The 21,841-nt window shown below is 37.6% G+C and overlaps 1 protein-coding gene across 11 annotated transcripts in view; it reads right to left on the bottom strand.

The window, feature by feature from the left end:
• TBC1D1 (TBC1 domain family member 1) overlaps positions 1-21,841 on the bottom strand; it is a 99,253-nt gene that overhangs the window by 13,322 nt on the left and 64,090 nt on the right. For 7 of the 11 annotated variants that reach the window (XM_083861032.1, XM_083861035.1, XM_083861037.1 and 4 more), the window contains 6 exons: positions 20,305-20,433; positions 17,778-17,897; positions 16,482-16,621; positions 5,931-6,116; positions 4,330-4,491; positions 2,293-2,451 (listed from right to left, as the gene is read on the bottom strand). In XM_083861032.1, coding sequence (XP_083717158.1) covers positions 2,293-2,451; positions 4,330-4,491; positions 5,931-6,116; positions 16,482-16,621; positions 17,778-17,897; positions 20,305-20,433 — 896 coding nt within the window. Of the gene's footprint in view, positions 1-2,292; positions 2,452-4,329; positions 4,492-5,930; positions 6,117-8,937; positions 8,958-16,481; positions 16,622-17,777; positions 17,898-20,304; positions 20,434-21,841 lie in introns of those variants that run through there. The other 4 variants (XM_083861039.1, XM_083861040.1, XM_083861038.1 and 1 more) reach the window with 3 other exon arrangements.

Genomic DNA, 21,841 nt, shown 5'->3' with positions numbered 1-21,841 from the left:
AGCTCATTTCATGTAAGTCATGAAAAAGGGCTTATCAAGAATAAAAACGGTAAGAAGTTCTAAAAACCAGGAAATGGATGAGGAAAAGAACTGCTAAACTTACTAGCTGATGTGTTTCTGAGGGCTCTGATGTTGGCTTAACTAAGAATTTTAGCCTTTATTTTGGAGCAAAGATCTCTGGCCCTGCCAAAAAGAGACTAAATTAACTGTGATACCTCAAGAGCCCCAGAATGTGAAAGTAAGTACCTATTACTTTATTTTTAAAAATGTAATAAAACAAAACCTAATTTTTTACCGTGTTCGGCAAACACCCAGCGATAGATGGTTTCCTACACTGATAGCACTGTGACATGAAATTTGGGCCAGCAAAGCAGCTTCTATACCTTAGCTCTGCATCCACATGCACACTCCTGGCCTCAAGAAGCACTTTTTACATCTGAGGATGCATCAACTAAGTGCAAGCAATACTATTACAGCTTTGGCGCATACTGTCTTAACACAACCTATTTGGCCTAATTTGGGCAAATATTTTAGGTATTACAATCACTGTGTTGCGAGAACACAGTTTGTTTCTTTCAAGGTGTAAGTGCATGCTCTCAGAAGGATTCTTAAAGATTTGAGAGAAAATGTTTCTGATAGCCTAAAGGAACACAAGTCAGAACATGCCAATCCCTTCTAGCTGTGTATACAGTTATGCTGCCTGTTACCATGCAGCACAGCTCCATTTCAATGTGAATCACTGGGAAGTCTTCAGCTTCCCAATTCACCTTATGGTTATGACAGGGTCCAATCCCTCTTTCAGCTAATGGGCTGGCAAATAGCACCCTGCCAGAAACAACACCTTGCATGAAAACCTCCATGAAGCTACCAATTTGCCAACACATGCAGTCATTTGTCTCTACAAGAAGAGCACATGGCTAAGATGAGAGAGTATTTGTATGCAGAACCAGGTAGAAAATATGAACAGACTGCCGAGCCAATAAGCCCCAGTCTGCTTTTTGAGACAACCAAGCTCAGACTGATTGTGTTCCCTACTGTCCAGGAGTCATCCCAGCACCATCCCTCTGCTAAGGTGTTCAATTAATTAACCCAGCACAAAACCGTTCACCTCTTCCTGAACCATTTCAGTGTCCTTCAGTGCCAGGGCTATCAACACCAGGTATGCTGGACCAATAGATTTTTGCTGGTAAATCATCTCTGGCTGCATGTAAATGTCTCTCTCAAACACAAAAGATTGTTGTCTGGCACGGTTCAGTCCAGGGGAATTCCTAGATTGGTGTGCCAAGTCTGAAGGGAGACAATTTACACACACTTCCACTGCCTATTCCCAGCTCGCATTAAAGCTCCTTGGACTCTTACTTTCCCAGTGCCAAGTCAAAACCAGGCAGTAGGGGAAAGTGAAGGTGACATCCACCACCACCCTTTCCCATCTCTGGTCACACCACTTTCTGCAGAAACACATCTGTTCCTTCACATTCCTATATATTTTCTATGCACTGCTTTGGTATTTTGACTCACTTTACCAAATGTTGCTTAAAAAGGAGAAAATAGCCTCTTTATCATTTAAAGCTTAGGTCACCAGTTAAACTTTACAAATCTTCTCACAGTTTAGTACCCACTGAAGACAGTCAGCACATTGATTTTTTTAATAAAATAATGAATGGGTGCTCCCAGGCAGCTCTGGGTATAGGTAGTCCTTCCTCATTAGGCAAGAAAGGGGGTAGATCCATTTGCAGTGAAAAATGCTTAAATATTGTGCGAGTAGTTATAAAGAGCAGAATTATAATGGGAAAATCCTGTACTACTGCTTTACAGAGAAGATGTAAGAAAAAACAATGCAATGGGTATTAATCATTCAGATCAGTCCAAAAAGTCCAACTTTTCCCATAAATTTTTATCATTCTTTCACATGACATTTGGTTACTTGCAGTGCATAATTTCCTTTGATTTAGTTTTTAATTGCAAATTCATTTAATCAAATGCAGTGATAATGGACTTCTTGAATTGACCCACACAGCTCCTAAAACCAAAGTGTCAATGCTATGCTCTGGAAGACATTGATTCTTGGCCTTTATTAGGGAAGAGCATAATGAATAGTGAGTTATCCCACACACAAGAGCTGTGATCCTCTTGGAAAAACATCATCTCCTGGTTTCTCACACCAGATTAAAAGCAGTTCTTACCAACAACCTATTATTACATAGTGAAAGGCATTTTGTGTGTTACCTTCTTTAAATATCTTCCAGAGATCATAAACCCCTTGTTTTAATTTCAGACCACTACTGTACTTACCTAGGTCAATAAGAATTGCATGCTGTTGGGAAGTTAGTTGTTTTAGAAGCTCTTTATAAGGTGTGTCCTTTGGTTGTTGTTTACTTGGAAACTGATGTTTAAGATGGTATTGCTCAGCTAGAAACTTCCAGATCTCCCCACGGTGGTGACGTGGTACTCCTGAGCAGAGAAAGCAATTAAACCAGTAATTTGTACTCCTACTGAGGGTTCTGCCATAGCTGAGCTAACAGGATTGAGGAACTGAAGATGCCTATCTGCTACACAGGCAGGCAGATCCCAATTGGCTACCTCCAATGGACCATAGAAGTAGATGGAAACTACAGTGCTTTTACTTCCTCAACCAATAAAAGACATCAGCACCTTAAGATTAGTGATTTTTTTTGACCTTTTTGTGACCTTAACATTAGTGAAAAGTAGAAAGAAATACTATGAACCGCCTAAGGTTCATGCTTACATCCAGTCTCAGAAGTACTGGAAGAGACATCAAGAATTGCAATACTTATCTCCGAAAAGTTACGTGCTTATCTCCCTTTTTTCTATGTAAAGTGCACAATAAAGCACTGCAATAGAACTAATTCTCAATTTTCACTAGTATAGCATGGACTCTGATGTTATGAGTACATTTTAGGAAGGTGGGATGCACACATACCAAAAATATAAATAGGTACAAATGAGATGTGATCTAGAGACTACAACACAACACATAATCAGAGAGCAAGTATTGTATTTCAAGTTTTGCTATCTGCTTGCTTAATGACTGGTACACATAAAAATGTTTTAAAGTTTGAATTTATTTCTCTTAAAAAAGGGCAGATGCTACATAACTATTTCACATAAGTAATGATAGCCTTAATTTTTAAACTGTATGTAAAGTTCTGGGAGTAAAATTAATTCAGCACAAGACTATCACTTACTATTAAATCATCTACATAAGAAATCAATGCACTTTCACTTGGGGAAGTCTTCTGTCTTATCTCTAATGCACTGGAACCAGATACTACAGCTTGAAGTAACTTAAAGCTTCAAGTTTTTAGGACTCTCTTTTTCTTTTGGTATATGGGTAACATAGGGAGGACAATAACAATAGGAGAAATCAAGACTAAGTCACGCATACAAGTTACATGGAAAGATAACAAAACATATTAGGATTGGATATTGTTAGAAATCTAGACTTGCCCAGTCATTTTAAATGGGCAATTTGGTTTAACTTGCTTGCATAATTGCACATAGTAATGTGCGCAATATTTAAAATATTAAACTTCTGTCAGTGGTTAAATCTTGATACTTCCTTTACATGTTGGAAAGCTTTGTAAAGAACTACAAAAAGTTCCTTGGAGTAGCCATCTTTACCATTGGTCCATAAAACACTCAGCCTAAGGCCTTTGGGTCCAACCATGGCAAATGTAACATTGAGTAATAGCCCAATTTCTTAGAACATTTAAGAAACATCCTTAGGTTATATTACTTTTGCTGCAGTGAAAATAGGGGTGGCTGCTCAGCCCTGCAGTTGTGAGGAAGACTGTAAGTGGTGTTTGCAGGGACAAAGAGTTCTTGAACTCAGAGAAAAGGCAGTTGTGCAGAGATGCCCATGTCTACTCTTTGTGCACGGACATAGTACACAGGCTGGAACAGAGAATTTCCAGAAAACAGTGCAGAGGGCTTCTTCAGTAATTCACACAGTCATTTATATTAGCTTTATCCAGACTTTTTTTTCTTTCATTGTAACTTTTAATTTAGAAAATCAGATTGCAAAAATTGTAATACATTGAGGCATCATACAACTCTCCTGGTAAGGGCAGATGTTATTTAAAAATGTATGCTGTAGCTCCAGTGATACAACTGCAGCTACCACTGAAAGGGACTGGTACTTGTATTTGCATAAGCATAATGGTACCAAAAGTTGATACTTGTTTTGTCAGCAGCCTGAGGAAGAGCTCTAGAGAGAATATGGTTATAAGGAGTGGTTAAGTGGCCACACTATTCCTTTTCAGATACAATTTACATGCATTTCAACAACTCAAAAACCAAACTGTTTACCTTGTCCAACAGCAGAGTGTATTTTTTCTACATCAAATTTAATCTTTGACCTTCCAGGTGTACTCAACATTTTTTCCCAAATCAAAGTTACATCTTTTAAGCATGGTGTGATTTCTTCGTAGTCAAGTTTCAGCCGTCTGTTCTGCAAATTGTTTTCAGATGCTAAAAAGTGATATAATGAATGCAGCAGTTAATATTGTTTACTATCTGTAAAATGGATTATTTTAACTACAGCTCTCTTGTGCTATCCACATGAAACATTTTGTATCTAAAATTTCATGATTCTGGGGTTGGATCACTTTGTTTGGTTTTTTAAAGATATTGTATGCAATATTAATTGTGTCTGGTCAGTTAAATTGAATTCCCTACTCCTAATCAGAAGATGATTGCTTCCTAAATATGAAGAAACATGAAAGATGATGACTAATGAAATAAGCATAAGATTTTCATAACAGGAATTTTCATTTTCTCAGCTCTTCAGTGCAGAAGACTTTCAGCAAATAAAAACACAAACCAAATTTAGGCATCTATTTGTTATGCATACAGTCCCATAATAGTAATGACAAAGTAAAAACAATAGCTGGGAAAGCATCAAAAAACCATGGCAGAAATGAAAATGATTCTGCAGCTGAGTGTAATTCCAAAGTTTAGAAGTAGAGCGAGAATTTCCAAGGGAGTCTTAGTAAAGCTTTTAAGATTTTTTTTCTGTGGGGCATTTTAGTAGTATAATGTGCCTGGAAAACAGGATTTATTAATGTTAATAATGTAAACTAAATAATAAAGCATGTTTTGTGCAGGTACTAAGACTGAAAAAATAAAAGAGGAGAAAAAGAGGAGTAGTTCATATGAGATACAAATATGTCAGTCGTCTATTCCTAAAACGATGAAATTAAAGAAAATGCTATAAGGAAACCAAGATATCTTCAAAGGAGCAGCTCTCAAAGGCAACCACTTGTGATTCTGCATACAGCTGTTCTTTATGTGTAAAAATTGCCACCAAAATGGATTTGTTGCAGCTAAGTCATTCACAGAAAAATTGTGGTTAAGAACAATTGCAAATTACAGTTTCTCAAGTTCCTTCTCATCACCCTTTGGACTGATCTAAGTCATTACAACTCTACAGAAACCTTGCCTGCCCAGTGTGGGTACTACTGCAGGAACCCATAGTTTCACGTCCACAACAACCTCTTTAAGAACTTCCTTTGAGCCTCAAGACCAGCTAAACACAACTCTGAAATGACCAATAATTAAGACAAGGACCTGTGGATGTGAATGTAGAATAAAATTCAGTTCGTGATACTGATAATGCTGAATTCCTTGTGAGAGCTTCTAGACACCAGCCTAAAAAATCCCAGCCATGGTAAAAGAGAGTGTCTCTTCAGATCACGTAAACAAATAATAAGGTGAAGTAATAAAAAAAAAAAATCATCCATTGTCACCTATGGTAATAAGTGCTGAGGGAGATGTTACTAATCTGATTTACCTGTGTGTTTCTAGAATGTTTCATTAAGGCTTGGTGCAGTCCAGTACCAAGGCCACAGAGAAAACAAAAATGTGAATTTGTATTGCCATATGGTGTAGTACTCAAGAGCTTCACAAACCTTGTAACTTCTGGTTTTCTTTCTCCATTCTGAGGAGCAGTATCTGCTGAATGATGGCTTTCTTCCACAGCTCACGAAGCTCATGGGGCGTCCGTTTCCTTTCCTCTTTCACTGGCCCGAAGGGGCCATCTTCACACACTGGCTCCAATGGGGATCTGGGTGGAAGATCTCCCAATTCAGAGTAATCTTTAAAAAAGAGAAGCTGTTGTTAACTATTTGGATGTCATGAATATTTGAATGTTCATCTGAACATCTGAAGGGACACAATTTGAAAGATTGCACATACATAGACACATGTCTACATATACACACACCAACTCATGTATCCATCGATCGATAGATAGATAGGTAAGAGGTAGCAATACCAAGCAAGGTTTCCCAAATGACAGTTTCAAGCAGACTTAAAAGCTGCTTCAGAATAAGAATCATGCAGGCTAAAGCCTAGAAGAATTTTTTCTATAACCTGGTAAAAACATTGTACCACACACCAAGACCACATCTTCCTAATTACAACTTTACACGTAGAGAACTGAAAGAGAAAGGCAAGTTTGAGAAATTATAAAAACATAACCTACAGCTGAAACGTGGCATGACTCAAATAGCAGATAAAATCATATATAGCACCCACATAATTTAAAGAATAATCTCTAAAGCATGTTTAACAAAGAAAACACACACCCTTAGCTGCACAAATACACCACCACCTAAGGCCATGCAATGTAATGATTACCAGTTCTTAAAGTAAATAAGCAGAAAGAGAGGCAGGCCCTTAAGACATTTCACTTCTCATTTTTAACTGTATCATAACCTTCTGCACTTTTTATTTTGGCTTTGGCTGGCCTACCACAAAATATATCATTTTGGCAAGCATGCAAGGCAATTCTAAGACTGAAAACATTACAAAAGGAAGTGAACGTTAAATAAATCTCAGGAAAATTGAAAAATAATTTTGTTTTAGGGAAAGGATATATAACATTGTTTTAAATCAAGTAATCAATGTAAGCTGTTATACTTTGTTTTCTTAATACCTGCTGTAGTATCACTTAATTTTACTGTTTTATACAGCTTCTCTGGAGGCTCAGTAGTATTTGACACAACCTGTATCTAGAAGAAAAATTACTCAATTCACCAACTTTAAAATGAATGGTCGAAACAACCAATCTCTTCCTACCAAATCTCAAATGGAAGGCCATCACAACAGCAGTTCTTCACCCAGCCAGAGTGGCTGTGAAATTGCTCCCTGAGCTATACATGCAAGACAGTGCAACAAAATCCATTCACAGACCCGCCAGCCAAGGACAAGTACATCTGTGTGTGCTATTTCAAACAGCTCCTGCAGAAGGAGCATTCCTGAAGCAATTATTCTGATTGCAGCTCAGTGGTCCACTTATTTATCATTGCCCAGTATGGTGGTAAAGATTAAATACACACCTCATCTCTTCAAAACTAACAAAATAGGAAGGTTTTCCCCCCTTTAAGTTCTTCCCAGACTCTCACTCTACTTTGACTCATGCAGTTCATATGCAGCTATTCTTTCCTTGTTTGTTCAAAGGCACTCGCACAACTGAGCTCAGATGACTAAGAATGGAAATGTTCACAGCTGTTCACTTCTGCTTTTTTAAGTCTTGCCACTGTCAATCTTCTCCTCCCAAAGAGTCAAAGAGAAGTAGAGTGGCTCCAAATACCACCCATTTCCTTATACAACATTTATTTGCTTGCCACCACAAAGTCTAGGGCTAAAATATATATATAAAGATGAGTGCAACATTTTCAGCTAGCAGAACAATTTGAACATTTACAACCTTGCACTCTGGATATAGATGTTGATATCCACACTTCAGGTATCTACAATATTTCAAAGAACAATGAACATCATGGGAATGAGAATTAGGCAAAGGTCAAATATTTGACACTTTAATGGCAATCATCATTTTTGCAAAGAAAACAGGAAAACTGACACTGACATGAAAACTGAGAGATGCACTCAGAAATACAGCAAGTATCAATACAATGAAGAGACTGTATTATATTCATTAAAAGAAAGTGGGAAACATTAATCATTTTTCTTTACAGGTAAATGGAAAGACTTCAATGGGCTAAGATCTGCAATTATGAAAGAGATATAGGCAAATGTCAGAACATAGAGAAGATACACACTCTCAATCATTTTCAGCTTGTATTGACCATGAAGGGAAAATTATTTTCATTTAATTGCTGGTTTTGATGCAATTGTTGGTTTTGATGCACATGCTTTACTGTCAACAATATTCTGTACATTTTTATGTAGAATTTCTAAATATAGTAGCTTTGATCCCGATTTTCCTTAGTACATATTAGGAAATATTTAAAGGGAATGCTCTTAAGGATAATGCTGGTAAAATTCACCTAATTTGCTTGAATAAAATACTAAAGAAACAAAAAGACAATCTTCAAGGGAAGTTTTTAATTTCCTCTAAGGCTGCATAGAATAATGACACCATAAGAAAGAGGAATCAACGAAAGTGGTCACCATACACCAATGCAAAAAAGTAAAAGTGATCCAGATAGGAAACCCCTTATCTATTGTACGCTGTCTGTGGTCTGTTCACATCACATTTACATTCCATTCTCATAGCATCCAATATGAAATGCAGGCACGTCCTGGGGGAAACAAGTCTCTTCTACACATCCTCCCAGTGGTTTATGTATCTCTTTTAGAGTCAGATGTGTATTCTGATTTTATGTATGCATATATGCACAAATATGTTATAAAATAATAGACTATGTCCAGATACAGTTTATGGCCACCTACTTGCTAAAAAAGCTCTAAACCCAAAAAAACCACCCAGGCTGGCAAAACACATGCAAGGAAATGGATTAAGCACATTGCATTCCTAAAGCAAGAATTAACACATTCCACATCTAGAATCTTCCTGTCTTTAATGTACACATCCTGCTTCTTCAGGACAAATTTTAGGGCTTGGTCTTCAAGTACTAAATTCACAAGTTTATCAGAGACATTACTCACTTGTCGTTCTGCAGTGATCAAAATGTGGCAACAGCTGAACGGCTGCAAAGCATTAATTATTGAAGACCATGGTCCTGCTTCCATTTAGGCTGAAAATTTCCCATCTGTTGCTGACTAATCTGATAAAATCAGTACTCATTAAAAGAAATAATGCTTAAGACTATAAAAGAAAACCAAAAGGTTACTAAATTCTAAAAGCTGAGCAACTATGATTATCAACCCTACCTCTAAATGCTTCTGTGAAGAATCCTAGGATTGATTTTGCCTTCCAAACAGCAGCTCCTTTTCTATTTTTTCTTTTGCTTCTTATCACTTGTGGACATTTAACAGAAAGTCTAAAGTCTACTCTGATAAAGTGCAACACATTCAGAAGCTGTCTTTCTTCCTGTTTGCACACTGGCATGAGGCACGATTTACAGAATGATCCTGTTTAGCAGCTCAGGTGGCCTGTCAGAAGTCTGCAGAATTGCATCACCTGTTTAGCTGGTAAAGGAGGAAGGAAGGTGGAACGTGAAGATAATCCCTCAAAGCAAAATAAAAAACTCACACATTTAATAAGTCAGCACTAACCCATGTCCATGAACATGCAAGGTGATAGACAGACATGCCACCCAGCTTCCAGATCCAGAAGAGACAAGAGCAGAAATACTGTGATAAGGAACTGAGTATTGTATTGTTACGCACCAGGGATCTGGAGGATAGCAGGGAAAGTAAAGATGAACAGTAGAGTGATTTAACTGCTCACATTCCATGGAACCAAACTGCCATGTGTTAAATTCCAAGCAATGGGCAGCCTTCAGAACTTTTATGAGATTAGTAGGTGCACTTAAACAGGATCTGACTGCTTCAGCACACATTGAAAGACCGCTTCCCTGTTTATCTGCCAACTTAGTCACCTTTTGTTGACTCCTATTCCACGTTTGACCAGACTCTAACTCCTTTCAAATATTTTGCTTCCTTTGCTTCCGTATAAAATTCTACCTCCATACGTGCTACTCCTACACGCCTATCACACTTCTGTTCTCTGAGGTTCAGGTTTTGGCAAGTTGACTCAATAACTGTTAGTATATTTGATCAATGGTAATTTTATGGTAATTTTCCATTTGAGCTTCATACTTGGACTACACTTCAGAACTATTCTCCTGCACAATGGAATTTTACATGTCTGTGGGCCAAACCCAAGGATTCTCTGAGAAACTGCACTTCACTGGGAAAACCACCATCTTTCCTGGCCTTGTGATAACTTCTTCAAGGTACTGAATTGCAGATGACACTGCTCATGAACCAGATGGAAATGTTGCCCAAATATTCTAGCACATCCATATGTACCTCAAAAGCACTCCTCTTCTGCTTCCACTACTTATAATACCCAACAAAGGACAAGGCCAGTAAGAACAATGGACTGAGATGAAATTAGTACAGCTCATCTATTCATTTATATTCAGCTGTTGGCTTCACATGGCAGTGCTTCAATCCTAAGATGCAGAGTATCCCTGCACTCCAAAAGGATCAACAAATGCCTTACACAAAACTTATGTGGAAAGATGACACAAAAAATAAAGTACAAAAGATTAAGAAGGAAGTATCATAATATATTACTACCAGGGACTGTACTAAAGAAAGTCTGTACATGGAAAGACGGTGAATGACCTCAGTAGTAATTAAAACAGACAATATCTGATCAGAAATATATGAACAGGGATATTTAATTTGTAAATCACTAAGAAAAAATTAGTTTATCAAATATTTTTCTAAACAATCCACCTTAGTATTTAACAAGGTTTAAGTGACAAACCAACCTAAAAGCCTAAATCTAAAAAACATTCTTTCAGAAGCACTTAGTCTAACCAACCTCAGCTATCAAAACCAAGACAACAAGATTCATCTTTGACTAGAAACTCCAATGCTTCAAGTAGAAAGGAAGGGCTGACAGGGAGGAGGCTCAATAATAATGTATTACCACCATCCTCACTATGGAATTGTTTACACATGGCTCTCTACATGTAGTGTTTACCATTCGCATCCACTCTCTGGGGTTAAAAAGTCAGACGAGATATGGTATGGAAGAATCCATTAAGCTTTTTATTTACTGCATTATGTTATTTTTCTTTGTTGCATTTTAAACTTTACAAAATTCATCTCGGCAAACAAGCAAGAGAATTTCACAGCCATTTAAGATTCAACTGCCAAAAGAAAAAACATCAACAACATCCTTAGTTCTCTTCAGATTTTCCATTCAGGTAGTACAACACCTTCTTTCATACACGGTACAGAAATAAAGAGGAATGAAAACTTCTATAACCAAGGATATAATAGTCCTGTTATTTTACACAGCTGCCTGGAATATTTAACATCATAACCCAATGTAGTAAAATGACCAGGAGCCTTCTGTAATCAGAAAGTTTCAGATGCAGAATCACAAGAAGCAACAAAGTTCTTGTAATCTGACATACAATTTAAAGCAATGGCTGAATGAGGAATTCTTGAAAAATTGTGTATTTCAACACAGTTGATTAAAATCAGCTCTGAAGGATGCTTTGGACTTTGCTTTTCTTTTAAAGCCAAGACTTCTTAAAAAGTACTCACTACCTCCAAATTAACCTCATTTGCTAATATTATCAGTTCCTGAGAAAGGAATGCCCTGATATTTCAATGGGCACAGAAGCCATCAAATGTTCATCATGTACATATTGGTTGTAGCCAAACTTCTGTGCTGCAAATCAAGATTGAGCACATATTTGATCTGAAAGAAGCAGAACTGAGTAATCCATTATAACCAACTGGCTTTAATTAATAATAACTGTGTTGCTAAAACAGTATTGGCAAACACATTACAAGTCATTTACACCCCATAAACACTCTAAGCACAGAATGCTAAAGCAACAGTTTACAGTATCTGCAATGCTACTACAAAATGATTTTTAAATAATCAAGAGATACAGCCCACACCACAAAACACATAAACAGCTAGGTAGGTGTTAACTACAGCTGGTTTAAAGAATAACAGTTCTTCAAATTCAAACTTTTTTTCACTTAGGATGCACTTAGGATTTAACAGTTTGCCACCTCTATCTGAATGAGGTCAAAACCAAATTAATTTTAATTAATGAATCAAGTTCATTTTCCTGTACAGAGGTACTTGTGCTTTTTAAACCATTTTTTTCTGCAACTCAAGCTCTAAAATAAAATGCAGCTGATTTTTATCTAAATTTATTTGCTGACTACTGCTAAGGGATACAAGCATCTCATTGCTCTGAATTGAAACTTCTTTCACTGTTCTAGAGGTAGCTTCAGCATACATTGCCCACATTAAAACAAATCACCCATTCTCCAACCTAAAACTGACATGTTTTATTGCCTACTTCCAACACACCTCCCTCAGCAAGAAAGCTCCAACAAGCACCACTACCTTACCACCATTTCCTTCAAAAACTATTCACATCCCCCTTAAATCCAGCAACTGACTTGACTATGCTAGGAGTTTCTGACAATCTGCAAAACAGTTCTCCTACTATGACCAATTCCGAGCAGTCAATGTGTGAAAACTGTAGTGACAATTGTCCACTGTGCATAGATTTGTAGATGCTGAATAAATGTAAGTGAATATCTTGCTGCACTGCAGTGCAAGGTGAAGTTTTATTATCAGTCTACACTGATCTAGGGATGTTCTGCTCCTGAGCAGAGTAAGGGCACCCACCCTCACCTTCCAGACACCTGTTCCTGCCTGCTTTATTGCTTGTGTAATACTGTGAGTGGGACTAGAAAACTGATCCAACTAAAAATTAGGGCCTCTGAGTGTGTTCATCCTTCATCTGGTTTAAAATAATCACTGAGTTGTTGTTCTCTTCATCTTTTTTATCAGAACAAAGAACTGAAGAGTCCCAGACCAGTGGCATAGCCAAAAAAATGTGGCTCTTGAGTGATTCTACCAAAGTAGGAACATCTGCCTGCAAGCAGGGTGGGACAGTATAAAGGCAAAAATGAAATAACTGAGGAAACACATTTATTACTTAGAATGTTTAAGACAGTGAGTAGGAGAGACAGAGCTTTAGAAAAAGAAGAATAAAAACCTTCTTTCAAATAAATGAAGTATTGTAAGAGATCAAAGTGTGATCAATTTTTTAAGGAGACTCTGCTTCCCTTTTGACATCTCTCTACTTTGCAGGATTCAACAGTCATTGCACTCCCACAAATAAACAATAAAAACGAGATTCCGACGATGAGACACTGTGTCTGAGGTGCCAGTGGGAGAAATGTTGCCCCCTGGTGCTCCACACCACTCGCAGCATCACAGCCTTTCAGCAATTGAGGCTGGAGCTGCAGCTTGCTACAACAGAACTAACATAATTCAACACTCCATCCTCCAGCTATCAGCTGTAAAGTATTAGAAGTCTCTAGATCATTTCACCCAAATTCTTTCTAGGTTTTCAAACCGGACCAGCCTCATCTTCAGGCTCACCAGGGATCACCTGGCTTTCCTGTCAGGCAGTAAATTTCATAATAGTTCTCTGATGTGTGTAATTGTAAATTTACGTACAGAAGGAGAGATAAATACCAGGGGAAGGGGAAAGTGGCAGCACCAACAAGCAGGAAGTGGCTGGAAAAGGGAGTATATGTGGGGCTTTGCTCCCACTGCAAGCAAAAGTAATGGTTTCTCTACAAGGCTTTGTGTTGTCTCAGAGTGCTTGCCTTGCTGAGTATGGCTACATTAGTCCAACCATCAGGCAAGGGCAGAAACCTCAACTGGCAAGAAAAAATGGCTTTCCAGCATATCTATTTGCAGTATTTTTTTCTACTGATTTAGGACTGAATACCCTCCTTAATGTATAGTAAATCCTTCCTTTTAAATAATGGTGTCTGCTAAACAAGCTGTGCTCTCTGCCTGGTAATTCATGATGCAATCCCCAAAGCACAGCCAGCAACCATTTTGCTCCACCTGAGCTACAGAAAGTGAAGTTTTAGCTCAAACTAATTATGAGCACTTTTCAAAGAATTAAAGGATTAAGAAGTGCAAGACAGTGAGATTCAGTGCTGTTTAAACTGTTCAAGCTTCAAGAGGAAACTCAGGATATCAGCCTTTTATCAAGTTCAGTACCTCGAAAGAGTAAGATCAGAATTTCAGCAAAAGCTATGTACCAGTTGTCTGGGGTTTCTTTTTTTTCTTTTAAACTTTTAGTAAATACACTTTCATATCCTGCTGTGTTAACCACACAGAGAGCAGCAACGAACATGGTACATCTCAAGATTCAGCTCACCACCTGCCTATACAAAAGTAACCACAAATGTCAGAGCCTAGGATTTTCTGTGAGTATAAAGCTTAAAGCTGTCTCTAGTTCAACTATACAACTTATACATTCTTATGTGCAATTTGCTCCTTACAACCCAGAGAAATTACAGCCACAGAGCAGTTTCATTTTGTTGACAATGCCTGCCCACATGTGGTCAAAGCAATGCACAGTTCACGCACCCTGGTGGATTTTACCTTCAATACAAAGTTTAGTAAAGCAGCCTAGGCTAAACTTGAAAAACTGTATCATCTCTGAGTCACAGAAATCTAGGTTTCTAGGCTGACATACTAGCTTTTAAACAGCCCCTTTCCCAGCTTTTTTCTTACTCCTCTCCTGCAGATTATCCTGTGGTAGGGGGTTGACCATGGCACCTGAAGGGAGAAACTGGTCAGTGGAGTCTGTATCTGTAAAGGGAAACCCATAAATCACAGATGTTCCCTTATTTCCCTCCCTTCATGCTTACTTTTGCAGAACATGACAAAGATGTTATCTTTAAAACCTTCTTTGTCCTGTGTCCAATTTGGCTGAAATCAATCTTTTGGTGATACATCAGCTGTTTGTACAAATTAAAGGAAATCAGTCTAAAAAGAGTGAGAAAGACTTAAAAAAAGACAGAATATGAAAGAAAAAAAGATGATGAATGTCAGGTAGTTATATTTACTTTGGAACTAGAGGGGTTTCTTAGTTAACTGTGGTGGTGGGATCAGTGTAAGACCAGCTGTACAGCAGCTCTCTTCAAGGCTACAGAGACTGGATAACAAGTGTGTATCCTTTACTACCAGAAATGTTCCAGGAGAATCCAAATAGAAAAACCCACTATTTGCTCTAAATAATTAAAAAAACCCGCTGACTCTGAGTTTTTTCTGTTCATAAATTGAGTATGTACAGTGAAACAAAAAAGAAAATGAATGAAGAAAAAAGGCCAAATATTTTAAATTGCTGCTCCTATTAATAGCACATCCTGTTTTCCATTTTGGCCCCACTTGTTTCCCAAACTATTCTGCTTACCCAGCTGTAGGTTGTTAAGATTGTATCTTGCAGCTATTATGTCTCAGAGGAAATGCTTGGGTAGGCAATTTAGGTGGATTTTATTTTCCTATTTAATATGGGAAGGTTTTGTGGCTTTCAAAAACAAGTAAGACTATTTCCAGACACAAAGAGAGGCATCAAACCTGTAAAAACAGAAGTTTCATGTAACAGCCCTTCACATGCTTTAAGTACAACAGAGCATTTCACATGTATGTTCACATGACATACTCCTGAGATCACTTCACTTTGACGTACACTAAATTTGAGAGGCATCTATACCCATATGCAGCTCACCTCACTGTCAGTAAAATTACACTGCAAGCAGTGCATTAATAATAGAACACTTCTGTTATGTGTCTACTCCAGTTAATCAAGGTCTCACTTGAAGATGCAAGTAAAACATCTCAGTGACATTAGGATGGTTACTTTTTACTACTTTTACTATAAGGTACTGTTCCTTTCTGTTTCCTTACACTTCTTCTTATTTCTCATACAATGGCCTTAGAGGAAAATTAGAATTTATAGCTTACAGAGTTCATGCTGTGAAATTCAAACTTGAGTAAGCCAGAGGATTTGCTAAGGCATTCTTGGCCCCAGCATGTCCTGTACTATCTGGCTTACATAAAGCGAATGCACAAAATGATGCACATGCATGATTATGTGCAGTGGTTTTCTTTTAGTCTGTGGTTCTTCAGCTCTAAAGAATTTCACAAAATAATTATGGGAACAGTGGATAATTATGACACAAGTGGCAAATGTCACAGACTGGAGCAGCATACATGAGGACAAAACATGCACTACAGAACTCAACTGAGATCATAAAAGAAATGTAATTCCTGCTGGTACACCTGGATTTTTCTAGTTTGTAGGTCTGTACTTCAACACAAAAAGATGAAATAGAAGCCTCCTCTTTTCTTCAGTGTAATATTTGGTAATGTATTTTTTCCCCAGAACTCTTTAAAATAGTATACATAAAAACAATTTCTTCTCTGGCTAGTTAACATGAGACAATAGGAACAGCTTACATATGAAGCTGAGAAGTAAAAGGTCAACAGCTAATGAGCTGAGTATTACCAAAAAAGTAGGTGGTAAACTACAATGACAGTACAAACAGAACACCAGGCAAATACATCCCCTTGGTAGACTCGATGATTCACACTTCACAAACACTACATACACACTACATACACAAATCAGCTCACAGAAGCAAACAAACCCAGACCTTACCATCGTATCTGCTGGGAGAATCACATGCTTTCTGAGGGGTGGCCACTCGCAGGAATATCTGCTGCCTCCAGGAATGCCTTCGAGTCCTCACGGGGCTGTCTGCATCCAGGGCCTGCTGCCCATGCTTGGAGTCGTAGTCACTGAAACGGCACCAGACAGAACAGTTTGTGAGTGGGTCACCTGGATGTGCCAGAATGGTGACACAGCCTTCAGTGAACACAAGGGCCACTGCCTTGGGAGTGCAAAGTGCTGTGCACATGCCAGGCAAGCTCTCAGTGTCAGGAAGGTGAAACTTGCTTTGTGACAGAAGCTTATGCATGGCTGCAAACAGCACTGAGGTTCACAAACCTGGGGCTGGCAGCTCTGTACAGTCTACTTTTTCCAGTTTTAATTAATTTTCAGTTTTATTTGCAGCAGTATATTAATCAGAACATATTGAAGACACATACACAATAATGTAGCTTTACCATTACACTATTTACATGCCATCCACAAAACTTAGCATTTACTCATAGGAGACACAAAGATTTGCTGATGCAAGTACTCATTAAGGAGCTTTATAAACACCAACTAAACTTCCAACCTTCTGTACACTGGGTATGCAATATATTCCCTCCCAACACAGACTGGGAGAAAAACTTCTAACCTTTCTGTTAGCAAGTCTACTTCTGACACATGCAACAAACTTGGGAACAGAATCCAAGAACCTTGGATATTACTCCTTTGATGTCATCCACACATGCCATACAGAGGTTTTTATTCAGAATACAAAATGAAATAGTGAGGAACAATGATGTTTTCCTATTAAAAATCCCACTAATAACTTTCATCTGTTAGAACTTTAAATTATTCATTGCTTTATTCCAATGGCTAAATGGTTATATGAGTCTTTGTAGAAACTGAAAGGGATAAATGAAATTCAGATAGCTCTGGCAGCAACAGGGAGGAGCATTTTACAAGTCATCTTCTCCTTCCAATTGGAGGACACTGGCATTACTTAGGATGAATCACATATTCCCATAACTGAAAACTCTCCTATGTCACGAATAATCACAGAAGTACATAGATGGAACTTGCATGACCATTGCAACATCATAAATGACTAAGATCTACAATCCTAATGGGAGAGTAGTCTGGGACAGCTTCATCCTTTTGACAGCAATTACATGCAGAATACACGCAGGTGAACTGTTGCACAAATCAGGTTTTGCAAGTGCAAGAAGCATTTGAAATATTTCAGACAAAGAAATCTTTGAAAATACAGTTTTACCTCCAGACTTTAAGAGAGAACCCTACCTTGTTGTGCTCCTAAAGTCAGAGGTGTTATTTTCATCTACAGGAGCCAGAAATTTTAAGAAATTTGGCACAGAAGAGGAAGAATGAAGCTTTTTCCTTAAGGCAGTACGGTAGGAGATGCTGAGAGTGCAGTTGGGAAAAGTATAGTTTAGAACAAAGAAGTATAAATCCACAGAATAAAAATAATACACATTCCTAAGTTTCAAACAAAAGGCAGCTAAATCCTGAAGGTCTGAATATCAAGGAAACCAAAGTCAAAACTAAAACTGCTAACAAAGTCCTACTTTGAGATACATATTTGTTTGGGCAAACTAAAATTTCCAATGTATATAAATGTACTTCCAGTAAAGTTATTATTCTTTGCTATATCCCAAGCTTTTTAGTGCATGTTTGAAATAAATTCCTTTAATTTAATAAAAACCAATGCCAACTTTGTCACATTTTCTTAAATATCAGTGTCAATGACCGACTAGGTTTGGGGGAAAAGGTTAGGAAAAGTTGACACTGATAATCATTGTGCTGGCAAATGAAAAATAAGACTTTGGCAAAAACTATTTTGTAAAGCATTAACAGAGTTTTTATTCAGACAAACTTGGAACTTTTAAGTTAGAAGCCTTTTAAGCGTTCTGACTGATCATTCAGGATTGTGCCTCTATTTATGCAACAGACAGGAGCACTAGAAACATTTCATCAACAGTCTTCTGGCCAACATAATTATTTAAAAGGAAATAATTTTAATTTAAAAGAATTATTTGATTGTCTTTTAAAATAACATGTCTGAAACATACTCAGAAGAAGGTTAATGGAATGAAGTAAGAACTACTCAGACAATGTAAAGTTTTTGCATGGAGTGAAAATATATAAAACTACTTGGCTGATGATATTAGAAGATCTTTTCTCAGATGAGTACACAAAATCATGAGTAGGAGAATTTACTCCTGAAAAAAGTAAGTTTAAGAAAGAATTGTTTCCGATAAACCATAATGTTCTATCTGGATGGCATTTAGCACTGTTTCCTTAAGATGTGAATGGAAGAGGGTGGGGGCAGAATACTCTGGGATAATCACTAGCATGAAGTGAAGCAGGTTCTTTAGTAGCTGGTATTGAGATAAAGAAGATAAGGCTGTAGCATGGTGTGCCCTGCAAACAGGGTTCACTTACAATCACATTGTAAATCCATTACAATCACATGGTAATTCCACTTACAGAATTGGGGAGCTTGACTGTATTGATTTAAACTCATTAACCTATTTGGCATCCCTATCAATTTCCATTTTCAGTCTTGTCGATTAGATGTTCAATATGGCATATCCTTAAGAGACAGGGAAAGGAAAGGAGAAGTTGCAACTGTGTGCATAGAATCATTACCAAATCACTTGGAAACATTTGCTTTGAGAATTTAACCTTCAGGATTCACGGAAGTCTTATTAAATTGAAGAGTGAACAGGATTCTGCAGACTGACATTTCCTGCCCTGAGCTATGTCATACTTCTGAGGTAAAGCTGAATTAACAGATGCTAGTTAGTACTGAGCAAGTACAACTGAAGAAACTGGTGAAACAGTGTCCTCAGTTGAGTACTTTCTCAGATTAAAAAAAATCTGCACCTTGGGGAAACAGGGAACTTTCATGTGAGAGAACAAAAATTAAAAATAAACAGCAACAGCAATAAAAACTGCTTGCCAATGGCCAGTGACTGTTGACAGTGCTTCTGAGGACATTTGGTCTCATTAGCTTTTTGAGCTAAAATAAGCCGTTTTAGTTCAAGGGGTTAAAAAACAGTTTCATAGTTTATGATTTTTAGGGAGCCACTTAGTTTCAGGTTCTCAGGGAAACAAAATGTTAATGCCCTTTTCTTCAATGCTCTCTCTATTTTAATTCTAAGAGAGAAGGCATGGAAAAGTATAACTTGATACTGCTGCAAGTACCCAAGACAAATTATGGGCTGATGGGTTGGGTTTTTTGCTTGTTCTTGGGGTTTTATTTTGTGAGGAGTGGGGATGGTGGTGGGGTTGTGTGTGGTGCGGTTTTTTTTCCTATCAGCTTTCCATATTCTTGCTGCTTCTCGCTCCATGTAGTTAACTTGGTCAACTTGCCTTTAATGTCAGGCACAAAAAACCAGTAGTATGGTTTTGTGTTTCCATTAACAAAGGACAGAACCAAATGCTTCAGCAAAGACAAGAAGGAACTCTCAGGGTTTTAGCTACTTATCCCTCATAGAATTTAAGGAGTGCTGCTGTCTGCTGCATAATTACAAATTGCTTTGACACAACTGGCTCTAAAGAAAGAGCCAGTGTCTGAAACAATTTGATTGATTAAAAAAATAAATTATATTATTTATATTTATATTATAAATAAAGTACCAGCTCTACATTCAGTAGTGGAGCAGTAAAAGAGCTCCCACTCCTATAAAAATCTACCACTTTTGGTCTCTACTAAATTATTTTAATTATTTATGCTATAGAGTTTAATATTTATGACAACAGGAAAACAAATCCTACCCCAAACTATTTGCAGGTACTAGCTCACCTTTTTTGTGCAAAATGCCCACTTGGTTCTCCAGTTGAATTATGTCTTAGATATTTTAAAAAGTTGGGTGAAGAGGCTGAGGGATTAAGACGAGCTAGAGTAGGAGAGCGTGCAAGTTGACCAGAAGAACTTTTAGATTTGCCGACAGATCCGTTCACACCACATAGTGCGGATTCCAACCAGAGCGACGGAGTGGAGGCAGCACAGAGAACAAAACAGAAAGAAAGGAAAGGAGAGGAAAAAAAAAAATGAAATCCCTTCTCTAATCTTTGAAATGGAGCTGGCATATGTAAATGAGGCCTTTCCTATGTTTTTCACAGTTAATGCAGTAACTTGTAAGAACACAAACTTTTTTTTAACCCAATCAGCAAAGTCCCAAATTCATGTTTACAGGCTTCAGCAAGGCATTTCAAGATATGACAAATTATAACTCACCAAAAAATGGCACTAACACCCCCATTTCTTTCTCCTTATATGTGCTTCCCCTTGATTTTTGTGATAAAGTCAGGCATTTGATCAAGAGTTCCAGTGAATGAGAAGTGAAATGCTATAGGATGAACTAAATATAGTTCTACTTTGAAAACCATTTTTTAATTGAGGCAAGCTGCTCAAGAGTATTCATAAAACAGGACTTGTTAAAAGTCTATAATGCACATGATTTTTGAGAACTTTAGGTATATTTGTCTTGTAAGTTTTCATTTCCTCTGTTTCTGTACATTTGCTATGAAATGGAAGCAATAAGGATTTCTTTTGGGCTTGAGTTATGTGAGGGAGCAAGCACACTCAGGCCTCACTAAAAATTACATGACCAAACCCAAACAGAAACAACTAAGGAAATAAAAAATATACTTAATTTCTAGCTGCATTCCTATAGTAAGATAGTAACTGATTGAGCGAGCAGCTACAAGTTGCGGGGCAGCTCTTCTGAAGATAACAGACTATCAACAAGACCTAAATTGCACTACAGAAACGTTCTAGTAATTTAGAATTTAAAAGGTTCAAAAAGGGAACAAAAAGGCAACCCAGGCTATGTTTCCTTTCAAATATTATAATTCTCTTTTTTTCCCACTCTCATCATCCATTTCAGGCATGTTAATTTACTGCCCTGCCTCCTGCAGGACAAAAATGGGCTGGAATAAATAGAGATTTCTTACTAATTTGTGTAAACAAGCAGTTTGGGCAGGAAAACAGAAGCCTATGGACAGAAGTGTTTCAACAGTAATTGGAAAAAGCCAGGTAGAAGGATGGGAGAAAACTGCCATAAAGTTAAGAGGGGGGCTAGAGATACAGAGGCAGGGCTTTGAAGGAGGAGAGCTTGAAGAATATTCATATCAAAGGAAGTAGTAGTTTGTTTTTGTGAGTAAAATCTAGATAGGCTCATTGAAAAGCTAGACAGGAGCTACCAATAACTAGGCACTTTAGTCACTTTTGTGTGCTATTTCAAAGCTACATATGAAATCACCAACTAATAAGGTTTTCAGGATCACAGAGGCTACTGGATTTTTCTCTGTAAATAGAAAACAAGAAGTAGCATTTA

This window comes from Zosterops lateralis (genome assembly GCF_965231275.1).
Source record: "Zosterops lateralis genome assembly, chromosome: 5".
In the NCBI taxonomy this organism is placed as follows: domain Eukaryota; kingdom Metazoa; phylum Chordata; class Aves; order Passeriformes; family Zosteropidae; genus Zosterops; species Zosterops lateralis.
Note: the sequence above shows the minus strand (reverse complement) of the source record. Positions and strands in the feature narration are given on the sequence as shown.